Raw genomic sequence first — 21,321 nt, forward strand, 5'->3', positions numbered from 1 at the left:
CTTCCCCGACACAGCTAACAGACACGCAGCAGGGCCGGGCTGGAGGTAGGACGTAGAAGGGGGCAAAAGCTAATGTTACATCCCTCCTACCCCATTCATCCACGCATTCATGCAGGGGGCCCATGATCACAAAGAGTTAACCCTGCTCTCCCCCTCTTCCCCATGCCAACAATGAGGTCTCTACTAAAGGATAAAGCACTTAGCTCAGCCCAGCTCAGGCGCACTGAACCTGGGTCACACAACTACTGTAAGTCCAAGCCCAGGGAGCGCACTGTGCCTTTTAACCCTGTAGGCGTGGGGAGCACACGGAGGCGCTGCTAAGCAGATGGTGGCCGGACGTGAGGAGCGTAGGCCATGCTACGCTGCAGGGGTGAGACACTGGCACCTCACTGGGGAGGTATGTCTCCCTGGGCATGGACACCTGTCCCAGCACACCTGTCCTTCACTACCTCTCAGAGCGTTAGGTGTCAATACTCCACCCCATGAAAACCATGAATCGCTGACAGTGGAGACAAGCAAATCAATAGCACAACGTGTGATGAAGACAGTCACTTAGGAAGGTTAAATGGGTGCTCTGGTGGTCTGGAGCTCACGTTTATCTCCTGTCAGACTTGGGTTTGAGTCCCAGGTAGAGTGGCTGCCTTCAATCTTCATTGCACTTGCTTTACACTATGCAATTTATATTAATTTTGCATCAACTGTTTATCCCTACTTGTGCTGAAGTAATAATGGATACCAACAGCTCCCTGCTCCCAATGTCAGAGCTAAGGAACACCTTTTCACAAAGACCCAATTACGAAAATCTTTTGAATAAAGCAGAGCTAACAGCAGTACATGTTCTCATATATCATCTCTAAATATACCTGCCCAAAGCAGTGATGATCTTAAACAGATCTTAAAGGAAACTGCATTTGGACTTTGACTGTAACTACGTTAACTGTTCAAACAGAAAATTCACACAGGTCTGCAGCTTGGTTGTAAGCAGAAATCAAATAAAGAAATACATATATGGTACTGTTGTATGTTCTTCTATTGAAGTTAAATGTGACATGAAGATTTACTCCACATTATTGTTATGGAGAAATATTAATTAAGAATTCCAATCGTGAGTTATTTTTTATATACCCCCCCCCCCGATTCATTTGGCATTTTCTTCAGATTCAAGCATAATTAAAAGAAATCACAGGCCTGCTCCTTATTGCCCACTTACAGTGAGGACCGGATGGGAGGGCCAGCCGGGAGTCCCAGGCCGGAGTCCCAGACGGGAGTCCCAGGCCGGAGTTCCAGGCGGGAGGGCCAGACGGGAGTTCCAGGCAGGAGGGCCTCCGTTCTTGGCCTGCCAGCCCCTGCTCTTCTCCCTGCACAGCTCTTTTGTGTGTGCAGTGTTTGCATTGGTGCGCCCCGGTCGTCTCTGTTTGCACGTGGAGACAGAGAGATGGTGAGGAGCCTCTCCATTTGTTTGACTCTCATCCATTCAAGTCTGACAACCACAGGCCGTTAAAGACCGCTGGCACAGCAGGGCTTCAGGGGCCACCACTGGGTGAGAGCAGAGTGCACAGGGTGTGGTAGCTGCTCTCCATTCCCTCAGCTAGCTAACAGCAGTACTATGGTCCAGCCTGGGCTGGGCTGCAACTTCCAGAACACAGCGCACGCACAAAAGGCACTACCATTACAACTAGGGTCATGACACTAGTCTGAAATGCTGTAATTGTCCATGAAATGCATTTGGGTAAGCTGGGAATACATCAAGCAACGTCATCATGAATATCATCATTAGAGTAAAGCGGTGTTTTGTGCTGTTTAGTAATTAGTACTTTTATATTAAATAAATGTCAAAATGTAAACAGACTAGATAGTAACAATACATTTTATAAATGGTTAAAAAAAGGTGCAAAAACTTCAAGAGAACTTGAAGAGCAGTTAGTGAGTTCTGTGTGAACACCCTGTCACATAAAGGGAGATGGCTACTGTATTTTCGTTCTACTTGTTTTAGTCAGTGACAGTCATTTGTGTGTCTTACACTTGTTGCACTAGTCCAAGCCCAGGGTATTTAAATTCAAATGAGAACGCGAGAGAGACACAGAGAGAGGGGGCCCAGAAGCAGCCACTAGACAAGCCCTCCAGTATGTTATGGAGACGTTGGTACTGCTGTTCCTGCGTCTGCCCTGAGCCTTCTGAAGGGAAACAACTGTTAGCGTCTCCACTAGAACACAGGAGACAACATGTAATTGGCGAGGCAGGCTAGTCAGTGCATGACTCAGTGCTCGCATGAGCCACTGAATCCAAGTAGACCATTAAATGGCTTAATGGTCTGTATCAATCTTCATAAAAGAAACAGAGTTCTGTTTGCTAACGTTTTCCATTTTAAAACATGCGGCTGTTAAAAATAATGGCATCTGTGTGACTCTAACTTGTCAGTGAATTATTGCAGTATTTCTATGAGCAGAAGACCTAAAGTCTCTTCATACAAGTGTTGAATGTTCATGGCTGCCCTCCTAACTTGCACCATTTCATTAGCAGATGAATGCAAGTGTTGAGCTCATGCTCCACACCTTCAATAGAAGCTGAATCTGATGCCCCAGGCAGTGCTCACTCCCTCCCTCCGTCCCGCTGCCACTTTCTCCTCTTCTCTCCCTCACCCCTTCTCTCTCCCTCTGGGGTCATGCAAGGGACTGGGGAGAGAGTGAACTTCTGACTCTCATCCTGAGTGACACAGACCATTGTGAAGAGATATTCAACACATGGAAGAAAAGACAGGGAGAGGACCACGGTGTGTAATTTCTCTCTGCGCACGCTAAACTCAAACAGGCAAGGGTCCTGGACGTGCCATATACATATATGAGGTTGATAAGAAAAGGAAAAAAAGAAATATGTAAAAGTGTATCGTCAGTTCCTACATATTTAGAAGCAAGTTAATCAAACTGTGGGTTAGTGTAAAAGAAGAGTTTCTTCCAGCGTCACTGGTTAAATGCTACAAGCTGTGTTTAACCACCATAGGAAACATGTACGTATGGTCGTGTACACCATCTGCCTCTTGTCCAGTCTAGTACTTAATAGAGCAAGAATACGGAATACATTCCTGCATATATTTATGACCTTGTGTAATTTTCAAAAAAAAAAAAAAAAAAAAAAAAAGGTGCAAGCAAACTCGGCAGGCCTGCGAGCGTCCTTATCTGGCAGCAGAGCCAGAAACAGTCTGGATATCATCCAAAGCTAATATTCCTCAATGTGGACCTGCCACAAACCTTCCCCATTTTCACCCTGCTTTGCTGGACAAAAGCCTTCTTTTACACTTTAGTGGAGGTACTTTGCATATTTCTCATCTGTAACCAAACCATACAGAGCTGAATATGCATGTGATTTAATCAAGGAGCTCATACTTAAAGGATAGCTGTTACAAATTCATGAATGGAAATTTGAAAAGGTTGATCAGTATTTCACAGAAATAACCCACACCTTGAAGCTGATGCCATTTAAACTGCTCAAGATGAACGGTGATGACCATCGGCAGTAGACCTTGGCCTTAAAATCTATCAGGAATATGTGTTTGACTAAAGAACAAAAAATGTGATTCAGTGAAGACTATTAACAACACTAATTCTACCATGAGAGGTGTGGTAGAAATTTGAGGTAAATATGTTTGTAGATATTTTTAGCAGTATGAATAGAGGGAAAGCTAGAGACAGAAATAGGAATGGATGGAGCAACACACAAAAGGAAAGCGGGGGGGGGGGAGGGTGTGAGAGGTTGAACTTGTAGTGTTAGCAAACAGAGATCAAACCACAGTTTCATCAAAAAGGGATAAGACGTCGGCAGAGTGTGTGCGTGTGTGTGTGGATGGGGTTGTGGGTGTATGTGTGTGGAACAGCAGGTGTGAATGCCTTTTTGCCTTTGAGGTAGCAGAACAGCGAGATGAGTAACAGCACGTTATAAGTGTGTCCTATAGAGTAGAGACCAGCGGTGTGGCATGACTGACATAGTACTCATACACACAGTCACACATCCTTGACCTCAGGACCCTAATGCTCAACTGGACCACCAACTACCTATTATTGCCTGTTTCGAGGAGCGTTAGAGTGAGAGTGAGAGAGAGGGAGAGAAAGTGGGTATGTATGGGGGGGACAGAGAGACAGAGAGAGATAGATTAAAAATTATAAATTAATCATAAATTAATAAATAACTTCAGTGGTAGATGGTTGGACAAACATTTGTATATACTGGCAAAATGACCTTGCTTGCTAGAAAAATCTTGGCAGTTCAGCAATAGTATAATTAGCAGCAGAAACTCTAGACACAAAACAGCAGAAGACAGTTTTTAATGTTTTGTCATTCAAGTCACCTAGGCTTGGTGGGCAGCGGGAGATGACAGATACTCTCAAAGCTGTTCAGCTCTTTCACTCATTCCTTCATGGGGGCTTTTAGATCACATGGCCTGTATGCTAACACACATGCATGGACAATTGCTCTGCTTGCTGGCTAAAAATAACATCTGAGTTAGATACAACATTAAACACACTTCCCCACACAAAACAACAAGAAATGTAAATCAACTATGCATGAGCTTGCACTGACTTATAAAATACATGGTTTTGAGCATTGCCTATGTAGTCAAATTGCCTACAACTGAGAGTACATTTAAAACAATACTGGGTGTAGGAGTGGGTGGGTGTGTATGTGGGTGGATAGGGGACATGTGTATTTGCACTTGGGACCTATTTCTGACACAAACCAGAAAAAGATTGTAGTGTTCTTTTTATTTTGCCTGAAATTACTAAATTAAGTGTCTGGTCAACACATGGGGCCACAGAGAGAGATAAATGGAAAAAACACTGTTAGCCTTGTAACTAAAAATTCTCATAGAACCTAGAGGACTGCAAAGGCTGTCTGAGTTCCAAGCCCCCCAATGTCTACACAGGGCTACAAATAGGCCCTCATCATCTGGGACCACTGTGAGCTCTTTGTACTCCTTTTAGACTCCTAGAACTTCCACTCCAAGCAAGCATTATATATAATATATAGGTGTGTGTGTGTGCGTGTGTGTGTGTGATCTGTGTTAAACTGACTTACAGCTCACTCATTAATATTCAATTTCCCCTTCTCTCTAAGAACTCATCACTTTGTGCACTTTGAACACTTTATGTAGAGAAAATATAAGGTGTTACTATATCTTTTACAGCCAGAAATTATTTTACTATATACTGCATTATATATTGTTGCATTACTGTGTTTGGATAGTGCCTCGCGTATGTACGGTTGCATATTATTTTTTTGCAGTTGTCACAGTTGTATAGCGAATTGTGCACAAGACATATAAAATTCTATATATCATGGGGTATCTTAGGATGAGGCTGAATAATTATATGAGGCTATTACAAAACCGATAACGTGTCACCCCCTCCCCAACAATCCCCCTTTAACATGGAAATTGCTCTTGTTCCAAGCATGAAGTTGAGCCAGAGTTGAAAAGGCATGAAAAGAGCAGGATACGATACAGAGCTGCTTTAATGTTTTGGAGCAGCAAGCAGAAACAGAGTTCAGTTTTCAAGACTTGACCGAGTTCCCGGTCCTAAGTATTGGCATTGAGCAAAGAACACCCAGACTAACAGATTTACGGTGTGAGATATCGGGCAACGACAACATTAGCCTTAAAAAATAATATAAGGTCACACCAACACACCCCCATTGAACTGTGCCTTAGAGATATTTTTTCTAAACCAAACCATAAAATTTGGATTAAGTACAAATATAACCATGTCCATATAAAACACTGAAAGTGTAAGAAAGGGGGCACCCACACGTCACCTTCACGCTTGGCAAAGCAACAACTCAGCCCCCAAACGTTAACAGAGGCTTTACCACAGAACTGAAAGTATCGCCCCTATTTATTTCATGCTCGTATTAGTTTTAGCACCAAATACAAATACAGACCTACAGTAGAATCAAACACGAACTACCTCCTGCTATTTCACCCACCCTCCAACACACACACACACACGCGCGCGCGCGCACACACACACGCACGCGCACACACACACGCGCAGCTGGGCTAGTGACAGATATGTGCACGCCTCTGTGGTCTCTGCTTCACATCAAAGCTGCAGACGGCTGTAATAAAGGCTCTCGCCTCTGCTCATCACCGCATTCCCATCAACCAGCAGCCGGTCCAGCAGGGCCCGGCAACACGCCAAAACTCCGCTCATTAAAGCACGCTTAGCAGCCCCAGAGCCACTCAACAAGAGCGCGTCCCTGAGATAACATAGGGAGGAACCAAATTAGGGAATTAAGCATTAATGTTACCGCTTTGGTTCCAAATATTTTATCTGTGAAGCAATCATCCTCCTCTGCATTTAGGTGTCCAAGGAAAGATCGCTCCTGCCAAGGGTTATATTAAAGACTTGAAGCTAGGGTGCTGCAGTGTGTGAATGAAAGGCAGCATAATGTGTCACAGTGGGCCTTGGTGAAGCTGTTGGAAACAGAGCATCCAGCTCCACTAAAAGATCCCAAGCCTCATCTCCTGGTGCCAAACCTGCCTTCATACAGCCTCCCGGGTGCCTGCTTCTTTACTCCCTGTGATGCCGGGGAGGGGAGAAGGGCACAGGGTGAGAGAGGGGAGCGAAGACATGGCAAGAGCTGGAGGAGACAGGCCGGCGCTCACGTCCCCCAGGTTGCTCCCAGTTAATCTGATTTAAGCATTGGACCATAAAGAGTAGAACCACCTGGAGACAGTCTCTCTGGTGATAACAGTTAGTATTACAATCTTACACAGAGGAGCTCACAGGAGATTTCAAACATGCCATAGATGGCGATAAGGGAGCGGCAGGATGATGTGATTTGTAGACTGCTAAGCATCCAGGGGCTCGGCACTGCTGACCTGTGGTGAACATGTGTATAAATGCATTCATTTGTAGTCAGTCTACGATACTGAACCAAACTGGAACAGCTAATGACTTGGAACCAGAGTGGCATGATTTCCAGGCAAAATTCTTGATGATAACTTCAGGGAAAAAAACAAACAAGTTGGAGGCTCCATTGTCATGTGCCGAAGTGCCATCTGTTGATTCAGTTAACAAATTCTGCCCCTCGCTTGGCATCTTATTTATAATTTCAGACATCTCCATTTGAATTCATTTCACACTAGCTTAAGGCTGTTCCCGATGTTTTGGATAATGCAGAATCAGTTACCGCTGCCTTACCCACAATACTTTAGCATATTAGCGGTACTCGTTAGCCTAAATGCCTAAATCTCACAAGAATGGTTTACGGACTTTTGAGAAATTACTGTGAGCACAAGCCCCTCAGTGTTCATGGCTGTGGATAAGCAGTTTATATAGCTGGGAGAAGGGGGCGGGGCTGGGGGGTTGCAGTGAAGGGGCTTTGGGACAGCATGGAGAATTAAATTGAATACCCAGACAGAATTAGTTCCATGCAGACTGTGGGGATGGCTACACGACCGAAAATTTGCCGCCCACACCACAGCTGCATCGCGGTTGCTAGGCAGCTAGGACACAGAGGATGGGGCGGGCATTGTTGCTGTCTTTCAACGTGGCAACTGGTGGCAGTATGGTGATCAAACCAAAGAAAACACAAACATTCAAGTTCAAAGACCACAAATGGATTGTGAGAACTTTCTGGCAGATAAACAATAAAGCTCTTTATTCAGTTGTGTAATTGAATATCACTTTAGTTATGTCACCTTTGAGAGTTTAAGTTGGATTTCTGAACGTGAAAGCATAATCATTAATCCAGTCTAAACACTCATTACAATCACAATCCAGACGCAAACAAACAACCCGGGAGCCATACTTTCTAATTCCTTTATCAGTACAAAAGCCCTTACAGGGTTAACAGTGTGAGGAGGGGCGTTAAGAGCCAACCCACTCCATGCCTGCATAAGAGACTCCTTTAGCACATCAGTTCCAAACTGCACCCCCCTCCCCAGACACCTGTGTGCAAAAAAGGGCCTTTGTCCACCCTGGCTTAATTTGAGCTGACGCTCCCCCACACATGTGGAACAGCTCAGCGGCCCTCATAACCTTAGCTGATTAGGGCTGGGGCTCAGAGTGTGCCATCAGCCCAAAACAGGGGAGTATGGGGGAGTGAGAGGGAGTACAGTTGAAGTGATGCCTGAGCACTCAAGCATCAAGCATGTCTCCTTGGCCTACATCACATGTAGGGGCTGCAGCAATAGACTATAGTGCAATCAAGTATCTGTTGATTATTTCATCGATAAGCCGATTAATACTAAATAGCCACAGTAAATATACAAAAGAGAATATAAGACAAGCCTCTTAAAATTAAAAACAAATTGGTTTCTATTTTAGAAAAATAAACATTTTTATTGCTTAAATTGCAAACAGTATCTATCAAAACTAAACCTAATTTAGTATATTTAAGTAAGTGTCATATTACATTCTGTTTTTAAGCAAATAAAAACATTCATTTCAAATTATTTTTCATTTGACTTTTATATTTCATGTGTTTTTCAATAGATACGCAGAACATCTGTTTGTGAATGGACTCGTTAAACATTATTTTGACTAAGCTGGTGTAGCTATGCTAATGGTTGTTGATATGAGTGGCTAACACAAAATAGTTTGGTTTACACATAGGAAAAATATAAACAAGGTAAATTTTTCATTTGATTAATTTGCCATTTGTTTTCCTTAAACTTTACAGTCCACTCAGTGGGCCTCAACATTTGTGTGAAAACAGAAAGTTTTTGAAAACAGTGACTAGATTTCTCAGAACACAGAGCAGTTTATTATTTTCTCAGTATACAAAAGGTCATTCCCTAATAGTGTATTTGTTCATTCATTCAAATCACTCATTCATTCAAAATACATTTGTATGTAATGTAATTTCCAGTCCTTTTACTATAATGCCTACGGCATAGATCCAAAATGTAAAATTTGACATCTCTGCCAATAAACACAACTAGAATTCACCCCTTAAAATTCAACAATCTCACACAGTTTGTGATCTAGTTAAGCCTGCTGTGAACTTCTCCTGTCTCTGCAGTGACAACCCAAGCGCGATGGCATAGACTGTTCGGACTCTGGCTAGGCTTGATGTCTGCTTTTATGTAAAGATATTTGTCTATCGTCTTCACTAGAACCTTACTGCTGTGTAGATACTGGATTCTGGGAGCTTATTCATAACCTCTCTGTCGCTTGATAACGATTCAAGGAAATACACAAAAACAGTCACTTTGGGCTTCTTTATTTTATCTTTCCAACCTTCTATGGCAGAAGTAATATTATATATTACCTCATTTTAATCTTGTTTTGGTATGCTCCCTAGTGAGCTTAGTATTTAGCTACTGAATGTGTTTTTGCCATGATAGGCAATGCACGGTGGAATGTAGGAATATTGTGGATATAGTTGTATGGATTGAAAAAACTTGATTTTTAGTAATCAAGTTAATCAATCAATCAAGGAATTGTTTCAGCCCTAGTCACATGGGCACTACCCCCCCACTATGGAGTGGGCCAGAGCAGAAGAGTAGGACAGGATCTAAATAAGTGAACCTGAGCTTTGCCATCTAATCAGCACACACACGGTATCTCTACCACACACATACTCACACTCACACCAAGTAACTACAGATAATATTTTTTGCTTTACAGCAGAAAAATATACATTTTCCTCATGACAGAATGGTAACAGAGTTTATGTGTACAGTATATCCAGTATATCCACTGTAGAAATGCATGAAGAGTTAGTCACACCCTATGGGCATTTTGGGACATGCAAACTTGTTTTGCTTCTGCAAAACAAAGCTGTCAGTGAAATATGGCTTGACCCTCTTATCAGATTCCCTACTTCAGTGTTACAAAACTAACCGGCAAGATATACTTACAGTGGGCTGTCAATATTAACAAACAGTTCTCAACTTGCAAGTACAAATAACCTACCTTTGTGTTGTTTGTTTAATCACAATTTATAAAACTAATTTGACTTATCAAAGTTGATTCAATTGTTAAAACTTAGACCACCTTTAAAATCAACACATATTGCAACCATTACCATTCAGAGAAACAACACTGAAATTGGATGCTCTACTTTCATTTGTTTAGTAAATCTAGCCCTGATTCACAGTAACTGCTCTGATGCTGGCCATTTCTCACCACAGACAACGAAAAGGCATTTTTATCTCATCAGTCATCAAATAGCCTTCTCTGACTACACCTGACTGAGCAAATCTTTATTGTGAGAACATTCAGTGTGAGAACAGTACAAGAATTTGCCCTCGAGTCTATGTAGTGATGCTGATTGTGGCTGAGTGGAAAATGTAGTAGTGGTGGGGCAGGGCACCCAAGGACGTCCATTGTCCGACCTCCTCCTGCTCTCCTCTGCTCCTGCTTCTTTTTGCTTTGATTTTACTGAGTGCATGTGCATGAGCTCATCAATACACACTGAAATTCTGCACCTCCTCCTCCAGTTGCAGGAGCTTAGCATGGACATGTTCAAAACAGAGAGAGCCAAGCACTACAGCAGCCCTTAACACCCTTAACACAGCAGCATACATGCATCCACTTCAAATATGAAAACAAAATCCAGAAATGTATCTTTTTAGATCCATAAAAAAAGTAAGAAATGTAACATAAGAAATGTAACGCTGAGTAATGTGGGTTAACACCAAGGGAGCAACACTTGCAGCCGTGCATTCAGTGAATGGTATAAAACGTTTTAGTGGCCACTGACCTTGTCCAAACATTTGAGTACTTCCCCACATTGTATGGGGTCTTTTGGGAATCTTTGAGATTCTGGTGCAGACCCCATGCAGCTCTCATCCAACCAGCGTCAAAACACACAGACACTGTGCCAAAGTGCAGGCTTGCCTTTACAAACAGCTCATTTTCATGCTCCAGACATTCGCAGAGTGAGGGGAAGAGAGACAGAGAGGGAAAAGGAGAGAGAGAGAGAGAGAGAGAGAAAGCCTCTCTAGCATCCATTCACCTCTCTAGATCACTGTCTACACTATTGAGCCACCGTTCTTGCCTGAGACACTTTTATTCAGATTTTGAATGAGATATTGGAGATACTCTCATTTGCTCTGTGATCCCGCTCCTCTCAAATTCCCCACATGTACAACTCTACACAGAATCCTATATCCCCTCATCCAAAGGCATCACTGGCCATTACAGTAGCAAGGCATATCTGATGTTTTGCAAACACTCCCTTCTCCACCCCCCACCAAAAAATGCATTTCTATGCAGAAGTCAAGTCAAAGGAGGGAGGAAAAAATGGAAAACTGCATTAGAGAAAACCCCAAAAGACTGATAGAAAAATAAGCCTTAGGACAAGTGCCCCTGAATGAAGGGCAGATGAAGGGCAGTGTGCTCCAGGGTTCCAGTAAGTAAGTTGTGTGTGGGGGGATGTGAGTGGGGAGAGAGGTTACTCTGGGCTGGCCTATAGCACAACTCTTCTGCACCTCATTTTCCACCAGTGGAGGAGCGCTTCCCATTTCCATACTGCTGTTGACAGCTGGGATGAAAGTCTCCCACATTCAGCTGATGCTCCGGAGAAAGAGGCCAGCACTCCAGCACTCCACTGGCACCTGATCCATACAAACACTAGCAAGGGCATGGAAGTGCTCCTGTATGGCATGTGACCTCATCATGGAAGAGTAAACAAGAAACACTCCACTATGACCTAAAAGTAAACAGTTCAACATGACCAACATGCTGAAATGTCGAAAACTCATTCCATTTAAAAAAAAAAAAAAAAAAAAAAAAAAAAAAAAAAAAAAAAAAAAAGGATAGATTTAGAACTAAGCCAGGAAGTTTTCTACTCTGAAATCACCAACAACAGGCACACACTCAAACTGCCCACTCACGCGCACACAGAAATATCCCACTCACACACACACACACTTTGTATGTTTTCAATGCTCACGTTATTGTGCAATTTCATGCAATTTCTTTGTCCAAGTGGACGGACTACTATGGTAATTCCCATTAGAGCGGAACAATTCACAAATAGAGAGAAAATGAATTCCTTCTGCCAAAAAGAAAGCAAGAAAAAGGGAGGGAGAAAGAGAGTAGAAAAAGAAATCACACAAAAAAGACAGAGAGAGAAAGCACAAGAGAAAAGGGTACCTGGGCAAAGGTGAAACTGACCGGGCATTCACAGACACTCACTCACTCACTCACTCACTCACTCACTCACTCACTCGAGCTGTTCCCCACTTTTTCTGGTCTGTTTCCTCTGCTTCAGTGTGGAAGGTTTAAAGAGTACTCAATACAGAGAAGTACTCTATGCTAGCAGTAAATATGCTAGCAGAGCATGATGAGCACTGCATGTGTGTTTATGTGTGTGCGTGTTAGTGCTGCCACAGCACAAACTGCTGGTTAATGGGCACATTTATAGTATTACAAACTGTACATTCTTCAGAAAAGCTGTGATGAAAGTTTTCACCAGACACAGTTGTCAGGGTGTCTGGGTAACTCAGTGTGCATGGTCCTTTTCAAGCAGGGCCTCAGCACAGTTTTCATCTGTTTTTCAAAGGAAACCTGCTTCATAAAATATCACCAGCACACTTGTCCGCTGCAGCTAGGAGCAGATGTGTAAGTGATTTACTAAGATAAACATTCATGACCCAGACGTCTGGCACTGACCAGTGACACAAAATCCTTCTATGTGTCTTTGCAGTGAGCCAACAGAGCATGGTGTATTCTGAAATAAAAGGACACAATCTCCCGATCCTTACAACCCAATTATCAGTTAACAACACACTACTACGGGCATAATACATTCAAACAGGTTTTATTATTTGCTTTTGTATGAGAACATTTGGCCAGTTAGTCAATCACATAGCTTTTACTTCACTCTAACATGATGATAATCATTTACTGGTAGACACCTCTGGCGTACTAACAGGATCAATAAACCCAAGAGTTACCAAAAAGACTGCCTTACTAAACTGAAAAGCAAAGTCTTTCTACTTGGTCAGATTGTAATATTTTAGTACTGCCTAGTGCTGCAGCAGAGTCTGCAAATATGATGAATTCAGTTGGACCAAATAACCCTAATTTGTCGGGCTTCTTCATAGATGACGTAAACACTACAAAGATTACTTCACCAAAGTTTATTTTTGCTCTCATTCATCTCAGGGTGAGTCATTGCTTTTGATTTCACTGACGGTTTTCCTCTTTTCTCTTTATTAATCACTTCATTAAAGTGTGCTCAAGTTGAGCGGTCCAGCTCAAAGCGAATAGTGACTCATGCCACTAGGCCATCATTCTAACCTTACATTTACAAACAGAAACTCATTTCATAGAAAGCCCTGCACCATACAATGAAGCAAAGTCACTGATTCATGTTTCATTTGAGTAAATCTTGTGGTTGATCACTATGAAGATGAAGACAATACTAGTCAATATAGATAAAAAATTATCAAACTTAATCTTCTAAACAGCAACAACAAGTGGAAGGAGATAAGGGAGCTGCAAAATCAAATTCTAAACAAAAGATGTTCAGAGACATTTGTTTCATAAAGTCCTTTGCTTTTTGCTTCTTTTTACAATTACACATGAAACGAAGCGATTCAGTCAGACCACCTCTACTTACTACATTTTGTCATTGAGCAGAGCTCAACATGAATGAATTACAAATAAATAAACCCCTCGTCCTGCTCTGTGCTTGTCCTTGCCTCCAAGTGTGTTCAAAGGCATCTTGCTGTGATACCTCTGTCCATGAGGCGTACAGGAAATGGAGTGATGCCTTTCCTGAGGCCCAGGACACTGGAACGTTTCCTCTTTAACACAGGACTAGGCTCAGTTCCTTCTGTGAGAATCTATCAGACAGGACCCAGCGCAGAAGGAATGCACAAATTAGCCCTAAACAGGAAATTAAATGCCAAATAAACTCATCTGAGAACAGTTTTTTATTTCTCAGTAAATAAATAAAATGCATGCTTAGCCTGGAGTTGCTGACTTCTAAATTAGTATTACTACAAAATTTAGACACCCCCCCCCCCCCCCCACACACACACACTTTTTTCAGGAAGTCCATTGTTTGTGCACTGCCTCTGCTTGTCCGACTAATTCCACACACCTCAGTGGAGTTTACAGTCACTTAAATGCAGTTCATAAAGACTCATGGTGAATGACCCTGCATTCATCAACAAACACAGGCATCCTTGTAGGCTGACATCACTGGGATGATGAGCTGGTATCTTCCAGAATGCTCTTTCCCATTCTAGAGCCTATGGCAAATTTAAAATGTTCCTCTTTTTTGAATTCTTAAGTTTGTTTGGATATTTTATGGGTATATTATAAAGACAGGACATTCAGTGAAGATGTTTTAATGATCAAAACAACACTGACCTCCTCAGGTATAATTCCATTTATAATTCTACAGGTGTCAGGTAAGCAGTCTAGTAAGCATTGCAAATAACCTGTTGGACAATATTTAGGAAAAAGGAGGGCAACTGAAGCACAATGGCCAGCTAATCACCTTTCTGGTCCATATGATGAAAAAAGCCCCAGTTTTCCTTACCCATTTCAAACATCATTAGAGCTAAAGTCCTTGGAAGAGCCCCACTAGTAAGGACCCGACTAAGGCCGCTGTGTGGGCGGATCCACTTCTTGGGTGGATAATGTTTGGATCATTGGTATAGCACCACATCTCACCCACTCTGTCTAAGCCATATCCATGGCTGCTCTGTAAGAGAGCAAAGAGCTGACAATACTGCAATACCAGCAACAATTAAGTAAATAAGATGTGAAAAAAAGGCCTATCAACTGACATAACTATGCTTTGCCAGGCACTGCTTTGTGTCGTGCAAACCTGTCCTCCTGTTAACCAAGGCCTCACTGGCACTCACTAATACACTGAAACACTCCAGACAGACAGAGAAGCTTAAACCAAATCAGTGGATTCTGTGATGATTGGTTTAATTCCATCTTCAGATCACAAGGACTGTTTTAGCGTAATTCTCTTTTCGGCAGGACTTACAAGACTTCAGCTCTTCTCCAAAGCATGGGTTAGTTGAGCAGTCACGTCTCACACAGACAGTGCCCACATGTCGCTCAGAAACACTACAATAACCCCATCTGGGCTAAATGTGCCTGATTCCAAGCATGAAGTGTATTCCATGCGTTCACAATACCATTGACTCGTGACATTAGGTCTATGAGGTGAGCCCTGCATAGTCTGTGCTGGTGTGCTGCTTTGAAGCAATTCTGTAAAAGGTAAAATGGTAGTCATGCTGACAAGTCTAAGCAAGCTGCTCTACAAACCACAATTTCTTTCCCAACATGCAAAACCACTAAGTGGGACCATAAGGCAATAAGTGTTCGCGCATTTGAAAAATGCAACTCTTCCAATAGCCTGCCCTGTGCAGCAAAAATGAAACTGCACTTCTATTCCACTTCCATATCCCTAGACCAGTCCTGTCCAACCTGAAGAACCAAAGAACATATCTAGTCAGCAGTTGTGAGCAGTCGAAGAGCAAATCGAGTGATGGTGAATTTATTTGGGCTGACTGCAGTGCCTCCAGGCTTGTTCGTGGAAGTCTTATTCCAGTTCCCTCTCCCAGGTTTCCAGACCTTTCTGCTCTCAACACAAAGAGGTGTTCATTCTGCCCAGGTGTGTCCTGCTTTGTGGTCAGCAGGGGAGCCACCAGTCAGGCTCTGGGCAGGATCTCTTACGTGTGTGTGTGTGTGTGTGTCTGTGCACTTCTGTTTAAATAACATTTATGTGCCTAGGTGGGGGTGGGGGGGACACAAACACATGGTCCAGCTTGATCAACTGGGCTCTCACATTATCCATACCTCTCTCTCTCGTGCTCGCTGAGCACTTTTCCTCATCTCCACCCAGGCCCACCTGAACAAACCCACATCAGAGGGTCTGACCCGAGCTACCTGAATCCAGCCCCGCCAGACTGCACTCCCTCCACATCTTCCACATGCTCCACACCATGAACGGTGAAGCAGTAGAACAGATAAACATGCCTCTCCATTGCCTGGCAGACACAGCAGACTGGGAAGGAGCTGCTAGGAGCTGCTGTTTATCCAGGTGTTTTGGGAGAAGGGACCAAAGGAACACTTTGAAGGAAAGAAAGAAGAGCAAATTCAATACTTAGGCTTCCTCAGAGCAAAGGCTGGAAACAGTGACTTGCCAAAACCGCCTGAAAAGTCTTGGACAGAAATAAATGGGAATAAATGGCATTTCTGAATGCACCATACAAGCTTATATGCTCAGCAGACTCAAAGTCTACTAAAGCTAATATGATCTAATAACAAGACTGTATCTGCTGGTGTTTTTGCCCCCTAAACGTTCTGCCCAGAGAAAGTTCAGTCAAATGAAAGGAAAACAAGGAAAAACAGATATGCACACAAGAGGGGAAGAGGACTAGGGGGAACTTTCATCAAGTTGTGCTTGGAAGCAAGCTTGATTTGAGAACCCTAATTCCATCGGAACTCTCTCCATGTTCACCAGCATTTCTGTTCACTCATTCAATCTGTATTTTCAAAAAATCAAAATCATATCAAATCAATTTGGCCTCATTGCTGAAATCACTTATAAGCCAGAAAGGAATAACAAACTTTATCAAAAGAAAATAAAGCGAAAGAAAAAAAAACAAAAAACACAGCTGCCTAGTAAGAGCTCGATGAAACGCAGAAAATGCACAAACGCATTTAACATGCAACTGCAACCAATTTAAAACCAAAACGGTGCATTTGTCATTAATGACGACACATTAGGGCAGGTCAAGCTCAGATACAAACAACCACATCAGTAATGCTGCTCAGATTCTCCACTCTTCCACACAGAAAAACAAAAACATGGCATTGCTGTCTGTTCACAGAGATGCACTGCAAAAACAGCAATTGCCTGAGTTTATTTTCCTTTACCACTTTTTTTTATTATTATTATTTCTGAAAGATTTGTGATGGCAAAGCATGATCTGAACCAGAAGAAAGAAACAACCACAGAACCCAGACAATGGCCTGGGCAGCCTGTGGGACTGTTAGCCATGGAAGAACATGTGTGACTGCAGAGCTGCACAAGTAAACACAGCACTCACTTCTCAACAATAAACAGTTGAGAAGAATTTTCTGAAATACATCTGCACTAAACTAAACTACTATCCAGGCTTCACAACCATAGAAATCATAGCTGGGACCAGTGATGGGATGGCCAACTCCTCAAAGATCAGTAAGTCCACCTCCCACCATCAATTTCATAGACATAAGTTAAGATTCATGGCAAGTGCTCTACAACCTGTGTTTTACCGGGTCTCTGAATCACCGGAGAGATGAAGCTACCACTTAAATGTTCTATTTCATTACAAGATCATAGTTAACTGTGCCTCCCAATACCTATTGGAGATGACCCAAAAGACCAGGCCCAGGGTGATCTTTCCTCCCTCTGTCTGTCTAATAGACTGCCATGTCTTTACCAGACAGAAAAACCAAACACTGGGTGTGAGTATGCACTCAGTTATTTATAGGCACCAGACAGATTACTGTAGACATACTGCATAACTGATAAGGTTTTGGCAGTTGTTTCTAAACAAACAAAACTGTGGTCAAAGGGTTGACTTTTAGTAAAATCAGCCTTTGAAAACTAAAATTTATGACTATTCTCAAAAGCCTTGAACACCCCCCAAAAAGGTATGACAGCAAATATTTTTAGACAGTAGAGAATTACTTCAAATATAGCACCATAGCCTGCACTGTCACCAATGAGATACTTGAGAAACAAAAATTGTTTAATGTTGATTAAAATTGATTAACACCTGTAGGGTATGTTAACATCTGACTTTTTAAAGTTTTATTTGCTCAAGGTTTATGTAAACTTTTTTAAGTTGCAGTATGTAAAAGCAGTGGAAACAAAGGTCAAGGGAAAAGAAGGAAAAGTTGAAAACCTAGATATTCATTTCAATGCCTCTCTAAGTATTTTGTTTAGAATTCTTATGATACTTGGTGGATATAAACTACTTCCCATGTATATTAAAAGAACATCAGCTTTGCACAATGTTTATTGAATGAACAAGCCAGTGCTGTTTCTCATTCATTCTGCCATATTTGAACAATTAGAGGAAATTTGTCACATTTGACCTCGCCGTGTGGGAAACCGAGGGAGAGGGGTAGAGAGAATGCCTCTTTTAAGTATATACATCATTATAAACCTGTAGCTAAGTTTAATATAAAGAGATAATTGACTTCATGAGGCGTAACACAAGACCTCACACAAAAGGGTCAAAAGGTCATACTAGCTAGAGAGTATTAGGATCTTCAAAATAGCTAAAGGAATGGGATCAAGGCTGGTATTTATTACATCGGAAGACACAGGGTTGGTGAACAGGAGAAATGCCTTCCCAGTGCTTACATAGCTGCAGTATGTGTAGCATCAGTATGTTTGCTTGTAAGTGAGCCATGCCAATTAAATATACAAGCTCATGGTCACAGACACACCTACCACACACCACTCACACATGTACAAAAACATACATAAACTCAGTCACACACACTGATCACACACCACTCACACAGATAGACAAAGGCCATTTTTCTGAGCCACTCAGGGTGCATTATATAATGTTCATCTTTTACTGGACAAGCTAGTCTCTCCACTCAATAATATAATAGCACAGCACACGAACAATCACAGCTCAGCTTGTAATAATGACTGGTTTATTTTACTGCCATAGCACAAACCTAGTTCTTAATCATAATCATTTATGGACTTGTCCCAATATCCTACTGTTTAAATAAGAGAGTTATATATAAGGAGGCTGTTTTGTTCAAATAAACGTTTTCCCAGCAAAAGCAGATGCACTGTTCTCCACTGTCCACAAGAGCTATCTATAACATCCAAAAGCCAAGGAACAGAAGCACTGCTGTATGCAAGTTGGAAAACTCTTGGTGTGTTGTACAAAACTGGCAAAAAAAATGTAAAAAACTTTCAAAGTCAAAATCTCATATCTAATGTTCACCCCCATAATGTCAACAGGAACATCAACAGAGCATTGCCAAGAGGATGCCTCTCTTCACACACACCCAAAGCTCTCTTTCTCTTTGTCTCTCTTATTCTCTCACTTGCTTACTCACTCATCCCTGTCACTGGCATAACGGCTCTTACACAACCTGAAAACACCTCTGGCACCCTAAGCACCTTCTGCTCCGTCTCGCTAAAAAAAGAAGTAAGAAAAAAACACCGATTGCAACACATCCTGCTAGGCTGTTAGCAGAGGAGCGTACAGCAGGGGTGGCCACAGGTGGAGGATGTGCTGAAGGTTTCAAACACAGCACATGGGGCAACCACACACATAGCATACACAGACAGCAGGGTGGGCCTCATAGCACAAGAGGGTAATGAAGAAGGCAACTGCAAGATCAGACTCCAGCTTAGTCACACATACGCTGCACTCTCTTCACCACTCTAATGGACATGAAGGCACTTAATGCATTAACAAACACGACTGGAATGTGCTCTTAGCAACGCATGCTTGGGCCCCATACTTCCACCCAAAAGACATCCTAGGAAAGCTTTGGACTGCATTTTAAGTGCGAATTAAAAAGGTGCTCAAGACAGATGAGCAAACATGTGGCTTCATCCTGCAGATGGCTCAGGGAGAAAGGGAAACCTATAAAGATACCTGCTGGAATTTAGCTGCTGTGTAGAGACTGAGTCCTCCACTCTTGCCAAGAAAGGGCTTGTGAGTAAACTGAATCACAGACACAATGGGAGTCCTCATCTTTGAGATTTTATGTAAGTAATGGATACATACTGATGGAAACAAGGGATGATGTATAAAAGAGCCTTAACTGTGACATCACGCTGGGCTCAGCTTTCCACGTTCCCAACACATATAAAGGCTAGTGGTGCCAATTTGTGGACAAAAACCTGCTCCGTAACCATGAGTGAGTGAGTGAGTGAAGTTACAATCCAGTTCCATGAAGAGCTTTGCATCTTAAAATGCCCTTGCATATAACCACAAGCGCATAAATGTCAAAATGCTATATAAATGTACACCTGTGACAACAGTTCCCAAATATGCCTCTACTCAAAATACCCTTTCCAATCATATTAAATAAAATTACATCAAATGACATGGTGTGATTTATTTACTGGTCGTGAACAGATCATTGTGTGAATTTCAGGGATGTCAGTATGCTTGAAACTAGTCCTAAATAACTGTGAACTAAGCTGGTGAATGCATTTACTGGAGAAAACACCCAGATCAAATTAAATGGCTCAAAAGCTCTTTAGTTAGTTATGTAACTGACTAAATATATGTAAAATACAACCCGGTGAGACTGCAAGTCAGCATAGTACCCCATTCCATACACATTCACACCCAGGCTTTACACCACTTCCGCAGTAATTATGTTTACTGTTAGGTCATGTAAAGAAGTCTTCACTTTTACACACCATATGCACAACCTTTTCAGGCTGATCTGGCAAGGCCCAAAAAAGCAACATAAAGGATCCTTCCTACAAAGCTGAAAGCATGTACTCTACAAATTCCCTACTGGTAGCACTGGTAGCACTGGAAAAGTGGTTAGAGCACATAGCATAATTCCAAGTATCAGTTGGCACCCAGGGACATAGTTTTAGCTCCTAGATGACATCTTAGAGCTCCCAACAGAATACCCATTACTCCAGAGTCTTAGGTACCAAAAACACAACTGTGTCTTCCAGTTCAGGAAAGTTCTTTAAGAGAACTCTAAAGGGTAAGAGAACATCCAAACAAGACAATGGAGCACATTAATGCGTTATACTAACTTATTAAAGTGATTGGATGGACAGGTGGATGAATGGATGGATGGATAATGCAGTAAGGTCACTCTGAGGTACAGTACTCACTGTGAAGCATCGGTACCCACGCGGAGTGCGACATATTCACTGGTGAAGTCAATGCCATCCACTAGGCTGCTGGTGCGTGAGATGTCAGGAGGTTCATCCAGCTGTTTCTTAACTGCATAAAAGCACAGCAGAGCAACTGGCACCAGTCATCCCTCACAATGATCCTGAATTTACAACTGCAGAAATTCAAAAGGGAAGGAATGACAGAATCAACCAAATGAAAGGAAGAGATGATGATATGATACCTGGAGAAGCAGGATGGCTAAGAGTGAAAGAGGACCATGAGTGTGGGCTGTCTGCAGACAAGCATTAGAAAACAAAACACACACCACGACAAATCAAAGCAAACTGTACAGAGAGGAAATGAAAAAACAAAAGAAAAATTAGTAATAGTAACCTAATTTCATTAAAAGAATGGATTCCACAAAGAAGCTACAAAGTAAGACCCTTTAAACTCAAACAGCTTTATTGTTCTGCTGACATCAACACATGACAACT

General features: G+C 42.2%; 1 protein-coding gene across 2 annotated transcripts in view; it reads right to left on the reverse strand.

Moving 5' to 3' along the window:
• kcnq1.2 (potassium voltage-gated channel, KQT-like subfamily, member 1.2) overlaps positions 1–21,321 on the reverse strand; it is a 121,909-nt gene that overhangs the window by 55,235 nt on the left and 45,353 nt on the right. For both annotated transcript variants that reach the window (XM_081712259.1, XM_081712260.1), the window contains exon 13: positions 20,824–20,935. In XM_081712259.1, coding sequence (XP_081568385.1) covers positions 20,824–20,935 — 112 coding nt within the window. The remainder of the gene's footprint in view (positions 1–20,823; positions 20,936–21,321) is intronic.

This window comes from Electrophorus electricus, chromosome 4 (assembly GCF_041902795.1).
Source record: "Electrophorus electricus isolate QZ-2024a chromosome 4, ASM4190279v1, whole genome shotgun sequence".
NCBI lineage: Eukaryota > Metazoa > Chordata > Actinopteri > Gymnotiformes > Gymnotidae > Electrophorus > Electrophorus electricus.